The sequence below is a fragment of the Anoplophora glabripennis genome, unplaced genomic scaffold (genome assembly GCF_000390285.2).
Source record: "Anoplophora glabripennis isolate ALB-LARVAE unplaced genomic scaffold, Agla_2.0 scaffold1803, whole genome shotgun sequence".
Taxonomy (NCBI): domain Eukaryota; kingdom Metazoa; phylum Arthropoda; class Insecta; order Coleoptera; family Cerambycidae; genus Anoplophora; species Anoplophora glabripennis.
The window spans coordinates 1-8,832 of record NW_019417891.1 but is presented as its reverse complement, the minus strand read 5'-3'; the positions used below and the strand labels follow the sequence as shown (position 1 = coordinate 8,832).

The 8,832-nt window shown below is 36.7% G+C and overlaps 2 protein-coding genes across 2 annotated transcripts; one reads left to right on the top strand and one right to left on the bottom strand.

The window, feature by feature from the left end:
• Positions 1-690: 690 nt before the first annotated feature.
• Positions 691-3,009, bottom strand: LOC108916194 (zinc finger Y-chromosomal protein 1-like). The gene is made up of 3 exons (XM_018722401.1): positions 2,782-3,009; positions 2,449-2,717; positions 691-2,377 (listed from the first exon to the last, which is right to left on the bottom strand). The coding sequence occupies exons 1-3, from the start codon at positions 2,947-2,949 to the stop codon at positions 895-897; spliced, it is 1,920 nt and encodes a 639-aa protein (XP_018577917.1). The 5' UTR covers positions 2,950-3,009; the 3' UTR covers positions 691-894.
• A 480-nt stretch (positions 3,010-3,489) lies between these two features.
• LOC108916189 (zinc finger protein 845-like) lies at positions 3,490-5,919 on the top strand. Its single transcript, XM_018722395.1, has 4 exons — positions 3,490-3,661; positions 3,777-4,076; positions 4,139-4,401; positions 4,551-5,919. The coding sequence occupies exons 1-4, from the start codon at positions 3,545-3,547 to the stop codon at positions 5,917-5,919; spliced, it is 2,049 nt and encodes a 682-aa protein (XP_018577911.1). The 5' UTR covers positions 3,490-3,544.
• The last annotated feature ends 2,913 nt before the right edge of the window (positions 5,920-8,832 follow it).

Below are 8,832 nucleotides of genomic sequence, written 5' to 3'. Positions count from 1 at the left end.
ACAACATGAATGACATGAAATGATTCATAATTGCAATTGTCAAAATTTATTCTACAAAATCTTTGTGGCGACATCTATAGACTCTTTCCCCAACTTGTATATCCATCTCAAGTCACGTGGTTCCCAGTGTCCCCATATTTTCAAGTATAAGTTCTCGGGCCCTGATTCAAACTTGCTTCATTTAGCCGTTAGAAGTCGTCAGTCATTTTAGTTTTTTTTCCCGTCTTACTAGTTTGTCATTTGTCAAATAAATTTTGGTATGCCAGTACTGTATTTACAGAAATTTGCCCGTCGTTAATTGAATTTGTTTTTTTTATAGAAGACCTTTTGGTTTTTGTAACAAAGGGCTTTTTTCGAGTTTTTCCTCTCTATCTTCCTAACATTTTGGTATTCCCAACGGTTTTTGGTAATTTTCATTTCTTATTAGTTATAATCAATGCATTTTTTTATACAAAACTGAATTTAATCGTCACCAAATAAAATGCCTTGAGAAATTCGCAATATTTTATAGTATAAAAATCGATTCATTTCCCTCAATCTGGAGAATTGTTATTGTCATATTCTTTGAGATTTGAGATGAACTAAATAACAATTCAATAAAAATATTGTTTATTTTATAATGTGCAGGTAGAAAATCGAAAAAAAATAGAATGTTTTTTTTATTAAATCATATTTCAGAGAAAATGCTGACCACTTGAAGGCTGACAAAAATGAATAAACACAACAGAACAAAGTTATTATTTTTTACTATCTATAATCCCTTGTCCATTTCCACTTATCGTATTTAATCAACTATTTATGTGATTAGTATTTGTTTCGCAATCACACTATTTGTACATTTGAATATTTTTTGTTTCCATTGACACTAACAAAATGGGTTTATCACTGAAAATATCACAGTTGTACGTCTTGTTTGTGCACGACGTCTTCATTCTGTCTCAAAATAACGGAAGTTTTGAAGTCACAAAGGGTACATTTGTTAATTTGTACTCCACAAGTGTCGCGCCTCAGCTGCCGACACAGGTGCGTCGTTTCGACATCACACATTTCGCACAACGTTACAACCTCCCAAGCACCCTCGTGCTTCAACAGATGTTCCAGAAGTTTGCCCATATCCTTGTTCTCGTAACTGCAGACCTCACATTTATGTGGCTGTGCTCCTGGGTAGTCCGACTTGGTCTGATAAACGCATTCATTACGTATGTACATTGGCGCTGCTAAAGTTTTATTTTCTAAATTGTAGCAAGGAATATGATGCTTGACGTCGAGTACGGTCGAAGGAATTTTATGTACCGCCATATGAATTTTAAGACCCCTTTTATACTCGGTTGCAAAACGGCAAACATGACATCTGTACATTTGTCCTACCGGGGGAATTTCGTGCTGCAACATATGATGTTTAAGGTCCTTTTTATACTTGACTTCATAACTACACACGTCGCACTTGTGCAGTGGTGCTATAGAAAGCTTCCCCCGCCGTGATCGGCGACTCCGACGTGAAGTCTTGTAGTTTAGTTCGTGCTCGGGTCTGGAGATACAAACTTCTGTAGAACTATCGTGTCTTAGCCGGTGGGAATTGAAGCTGGCCTTGGTGTTAGTCTTGTAATCGCACATGACACACTGGTACACTTGCGCAGGCGAAGGAGCCTTATGTTTGAGGTCACTCGGATTTTCAGTCTGATAAACGCAGCTGCGCGATTTGTACATTTGCCCTTGTGTAGGAGTTCTGTGTTCCAACAGGTGACGTTCGAAATCTGACTTGTGCTGGGTCTCATAGTTGCAACTATCGAATTTGTACATTTGTGCTGGTGTAGGTACTACATGTTCCAACATGTGTTGTTCCAGAATTGTCTTATACTGCGTCTTGAAACTGCAAATGTAACATTGGAATATTTGTGCATAAGGAAGATTCGAATGCTGCAATTGGTGACTTGGAATTTCCATATTATTCTTGTGTGTGTGTACTTTTAATTCTGAAAGTTGTGTGTGTTTCACGTAATGAAGGTTAAAGCTGGATTTGCTGTTTGTTTCATAGTCGCACACATTACATGGGTACATCTGCGTTTTGAATCCGAACCTTAGCTGATGCTTAAGAAAGAATTTCCGGTTTATATTTTCGTATTCACAGATGTAATGTCCATTTACTTCCGAACCGTTCTTATGCGTAGTGCAATGCTCATTGAAGTGGCTCTTACAAACTGTTTTGTAGTCGCATTTGTCACATGCATGCATTTTTATCCGATATACTTTCAAATTGATTTGCTGACCGATTTCCATATAACATTTGTAACTCTTGGATCCTTTCTTATGTTTAGAAATGTATGTAATTTGATAAGTATCGTTTTCCGCTTCATTCGAATTTGATACAAACATGTCACTGGAAAAATTGCATTGAATGAATAAGGATGTAAAGTACTTACGAGTTAATATAAGATAGTTCTTTCTTACCTCTTGTCTTCATCTTCTTCCGATTTGATGTCGATACATTCATTTTTGATGGACATTTCAATATAATTTATTTCCGTTGCTTTGTCTAAATTATCGGTCTCACTGAGAAAATCCATTGATGTGTCTATTTTGATGTCTGCAGCTGTACTATCAGGAATATTTTCAGTTTCTACCTTTACTTTTAGACAATCTTTTAGAACACTGTTGTGAGCATACGCAAAATCGCAACATGGTTTACATACAACAGGATCTTTGACGATGGCCATATTCTGCAAAAATATTTATATTTTATATTTTAATGACATTTTATTTCTTATTGCTCAGAATATATACCATTTCTGGAAGAAATTTCTGAATGACAGCGACTTCCTCTTCTCGAATGCATCTAAATTCATTTTTTACTGTCTGCTTACAGAACCGACATACTTTCTGATCGTTCGAAATACCCATTAGTTGTTCACTGTTCATTTCCTTCATATACGTGTCTCTTAGGTCAAACATGATTTAAAGTCTAATGCTGCATTTAACTTCTCATTGCAAACGTTGCATATTACGTGTTCGTTCTTGTCACCAAATTCCTGAAATTTACATTTATAAAGCAAAAATTAAATCATTAAGAAAGTTATAGTTCAGCAACAATTGGAAAAGGTAGGTGCCCTAGAAAAAGCACTTCGGACTGACATACCAATTTAATCGAAAGATAAATTAGAATTTTTTTAGTAACATTGTCTATTACTTCGAAACTTGTTTCTGTTATAGTTTTAAGGCAAAACTTACATGTAGTTTCCTTAAAACTAGTCAAGTTTTCTTTTAAATACGATTATTACGATTTGACAAATGACATTTGGGAAATTAACCTGAGTCCTGAAGCATCAGTGTTCTTCTTCTTCTTCTATTATAGGACGACATCCACTATCTAAATTAAATCTACATACCTGACACACGCACTTTGGAACTGGCTAAAGCACAGCAAACTTAAGCAACATTTTAAAGAAGAAGATGATGATTTTAATTGAGGTTGTGGATTAATTCGTTGCTGTCATTGTACTTGACAGAATTTATTTATTACGGCTGTTTTTAAAAGAAAATTGTGGCAATGACCGACTTTAAGAACTTTGCATGTAGGCTTTGCCTCAAAACTATTACAAATACAAACTTTGAAATAATAGACGACGATATTAGAAACATTCTAAGTGCCCTTCTACTAGAGTTGGTGAGTCGGTGAAGAAATTAGCATAACTCTTACAGTGCTTGGTGTGCAAACATATAATACTTAATCCCTTTATTCTTCCATTACTTTCTGCTTTCTGACGATGTATATATTTCAGAAACGTTTTGAGAACAAGGAGTTAATATGTAACGCTTGCAATAAGAAATTAAATGCAGCCTTCGACTTTAAATCAATGTGTAGGAATACCAATAAAACAGTTATTTCAAATAAGGATTGCGAGAATATGTTACAGCTCGACTTAGGAGCAGTTTATATGAAAGAAAAGGCAAGCGATCAGTTAATGGATATTTCATGCGATCAAAAGGTATGTGGACTGTGTATGCAGTTAGTAAAAAGTGAATTTAGATGCATACGCGAAGAGGAACTCGAAGCTATTCAGAAATTCGTCCCAGAAATGGTATGAACGATAATATATTGGAAATGTCTGTATTTTTGTCATTATTTTTTAAAATTTTGTAGGTTATAAAGGTTATTAAAGGTCCTGTTGTATGTAAACCGTGCTTTGATTCTCTGTGCACACACAACAGCTTTCTAAAGGATTGTTTAGAAGTAGAAGAAAAAATTAGAAGCACTTGTGACAGTTCAGCCCTGGAGAGTCAATCGCCATCTGACTTATTCGTTAAGATTGAACAGTTGGGTGAACTGTGTGAAACAGACGAGACGGAAATGTCCATCAAAACTGAATGCATCGAGATAAAACCGGAACTAGATGAAGAAGACGGGTAAGGGAGGACTATTTTTATATAAGTACCGCATCAAATTTGTTATTAAAAATTAATTCACTTGTTATAAATTATTTACCTTTTATTAGGGTTATGTAACACTTTTCCCACCATCTTGGAGGTAGAAGCTTACAGTTCGATTTTTTTAGGCACGCAACGCCTGAGAACAGTGCGTCTAGAGACTTGCGAGAGGTCGCAGATAAATCGAAACACGACAGCGGATTAGTGAAAAAAACTAAAAGATCCAGAAGCAAGAGCACACCGAACCAGGTACCGTACAAATGCGGCAAATGCGTTTACGAAACCAAAAGTGAGAGCCGTTTCACGGCACATTACGCGAGACATATAAAAGCTTCAGCCGAATATAAGAAGTCGCTTCATATGCAGCTGCTGCAGCGCGTAGAACCTCCCGCCCCCCCACCACAAAGCTACAAATGCGACTATTGCAATTTCGAAACAAAATACAAGTGCAGCGTCAACAGGCACCAATTAATAGTGCACGAAAAATCCCTGGAGGTACGCTCGTACAAGTGCAGTGAGTGCGATTTCGAAACGAGGAATAAATACAATCTCACTAAGCACCTGTCGACGCACGACAGTATCTCGCGAGCGCAAAAGAGCGAGTACAAGTGCGAATCGTGCGATTACAAAACAAACCATAAGTTTGCCTTCAAGAGGCATCAACAGAAACACGTAAGTTCTGCCGAAGCGCAAAACACCGATTCTAGCCCTCAGAATCACCAGCTAGAACACGAAGAGACTTCGATAGTCACGGTGTATTCGTGCAACGACTGCCATTATAAAACGAAACATAGGGAGTGCCTCGTACGTCACATGGTGACACATCGCGACTCGTCAGTTGTGCGAATGTTCTCGTGCAACGACTGTGATTATAAAACCAAACACAAGGACTGTCTCAAACGTCACATGGTGCAACACAAGGACCTGACGCGGGTGCAAATGTACAAGTGCGACGCCTGCGACTACGAATCGAGGCACAAGATGAACCTGACACGCCACCTGACGACGCACAAGGATCCCTCGCAGCTCCGGATGTACAAGTGCAACGACTGCGACTACGAAACCACAAAAAGGGTGAACATCAAGTATCACGTGTTCAAGCACAGAGACCCGTCGCGCCTGCCAATGTACAAGTGCCACCTTTGCGACTACCAAGCGCAGCACAAGATAAACTATAACGGTCACATGCTGATGCACAAGGACGCGTCGCAGGTGCAAATGTTCCGGTGCGACTTGTGCGATTTCGAGACGAAGTACAGGAGGTCCTTGGGGCAGCACAAGCTGATTCACGAGGATAGTTCCGACGTGCCGACGTACTCATGCAAGTCATGCAACTTCCAGACGAAGTACAAGCGTAACCTGATAAGTCACGAACAGATCCACAGCAAGAAAGTACAGATGTATAAGTGCGACAAGTGCGATTTCGAGACGAGGCACAAGATCTATCTTCCGAGGCATCGGCAGAGACACGACAACCCCGAGGCGGACAGCCGCTAACGCATCGGTGGGTTGGTTCTAAGTTTCTTTGTGAATTTTATGCCGTTTTGGAGCATCGGTGTAGGTCCTAGTTGCAAAAGTGCAAATGAACTAAAATCAATTAAAAAAATCGACCTAATAAAAAAAGGACAATATTGCCATGTCAAGTTTTCATGTTTTTTTTTTGTTTTTTCATGGGCTTAAACCCAATTTTAAGTTTAACAAAAAAAACTTGTAATAATTAAAATATTAATTTAAAATCTTATAAAAAATATCTTAAAAGTGCATTGTAGTTAAATTAATAAAACAATAAAAAAGAGGAGTGCAAGTACTACGAAATGTCTATCGACAAGTTTTGAGTGTGATATGTAACCTACAAACTGTTGTTATATCTTAAAATGTCATTGCAACTTGGTGCCTACTGGCACAAATCATTACTTTGTACCTACCGGCTATCTGATCTCGATTCTGGATCGCACTAAATGACGTCACGAATTAGCGCAGCAATTTGTGCCCGGCAAACTAATCGGTTATTATTAACTAACAAAATATCTAAAAAAATGTATGTAATGTACATATTTAATACTGGTTGAGGTCTTAGAGTAGTTGTTTTCTAAAATATCATTATTGTGAAGTTTATTTTGCTTAGCAGGGCACTAGTTTTGTTTTCGTATACCTATTAATCTATAGGTCACTCTACCAGTAGGTACAAAGTAATGTTTTGTCTCGGTAGGCATTAACTTACAGTGACATTTAAGATATAACATATTTTGTAGGTTATACTCAGAAATTTTCTTATTTTTACGGATAGTGTTTATAAAACATTTTGTCTCCATCTGTATTATGCTATATTATCTTGGGAATTTTATTGGAAACAAATAAAATACTGTCTACACCAGCATATTCAGTAATGAAATGATTAGCCCAGAATTAATGTAACAAGTTCTGTGCCTCCTCTACGAACTTCACTTTTTTTTTCACGAACTACTATTAGATAAAATACTTTAAATTATTATGTAAATTATATTTGCATATTATGTATATGTATTCAAACGTGTTAGCTTTTAAAATAGATGCACCTGGCCAAATACTGTATTTCTTATATTTCATCTTTTTCTTTCTTGAAACGAATGTAAACATTTATTAAATATATAGTCATTTGCTTATTTTTATTTAAAATAATATATCGTTTGTAGTTTATATGGATAAATTATTATTATATACCTATTAATTATATGCCGATTATTTGTAACCTCTTCCAAAAAACAGCACACACTGCATACTCTGGCATTCTTAAAGGTCATTCAACTCTAAAGTAATTTCTGTGTACTATGCTGAAACTTCTCCGAATGGTATACCTTAACTTTAAAAATTGATTTGCTTATTCTCTTACTTTTCTCAGTGCATTGAAGAAAATAAATTGCTATTTCCACTTAACAAAGATATGTTTTGAAGGAATTTCACGTTTATGGTCCCACAAAAAGACATTTACTAAATGTTATTTTTACGTAAATACAAATATTCTTCGTTTTAATGTTATTCTTACCATTTACTAGGCACAACAGAAACCTATTTGAATAATCATATTTTAAGAACGTACATTTATAAATTTACACTATACTTCTCTAATCTAGGATTCACACCATTCGTATTTCGTAGTATTTCTTACGTTGCGTTTGTTTCCGAGTACCGTGGTAGGTACGTTCCTTTGCGCCAAGCAACTGTTTCAGTTCAGATTGAATAACATGTTACTAACTTATACCCCAGATTAATGTTTGAATTAATCTGGGGTAGTAGAGTTGTTGGACGCTCCACCTCCAAGACGTGGGCACGTTTCAAATTGAAGTTATCTGGCCAAGAACACGTTCGTCCACAGTGCACCTAGCTTCTGTAAAAGGAAATTCGGCATCCAAAAAGGAAAGCACAGCTTCCAGGATGGATCCACAAGACAACAGCCTCTGGAAAACGCAGAGGGCCCTGCGACAGACCGCTCACCGTAAAATTCCTCCAATCCACGGTAGTGTGGGGGTGGTTTACACGAGCCAGGAAAAGGCTGCGGCTTTCGCCGATAGTCTGGAACTGCAGTGTAGACTGCCTCAGCTGCCCGACGAAGACGAGGAATTCGAGATAGTGGCTGAGCGCGCGGCCCGACGCGTNACGTTTATGGTCCCACAAAAAGACATTTACTAAATGTTATTTTTACGTAAATACAAATATTCTTCGTTTTAATGTTATTCTTATCATTTACTAGGCACAACAGAAACCTATTTGAATAATCATATTTTAAGAACGTACATTTATAAATTTACACCATTCATAGTATTTCTTATGTTATTTCCCTCAATCTAATGGTTGAATTACCTATAGCTAAATGGCATTTTGTCCGTATTAATAATTATGCCCTGATGGGATCTTATTTTTCACTTAAGTTTTCTTCTAATAAGGGTTACGGGTTTAATTTTTATTAGTTTAGATTTCACATTTTTATTACATAAATTTCAAGTTAGATATATTTATATATTGGTATATTCAGAGTGGCCCAACCTGTCCCAGTTACCCTGAAATGAAAAAGATTTAAAATTAATTCTGTTAGCCAACGTAAAGAGAGATGTATCGTACCTACTACCTTATTCATTCCTGTGTCCACTTTAAAAATAATCCAAATATTTGTTTTAACAATTAAAGTTCCTTATTTTAGTTATAGTTGGAGCAACAGATTTATTATTAGTCCATTTTCTGGTTATTAAACCCAGGAATTGTATCATGATTTGTTGAGGTTAGGTATTCTTGAAATATATTTCAGGTTGATCCATGTTTATATCTGAAAAATCCCATTATCACTTATTCACTGAATCCACCCCCGTTCAGTGCGAACAGCCGAGCTGAGCGGACGTGCTTGTTTGTGAGGTGAAGTGATTGCAACGAGCAAAATCT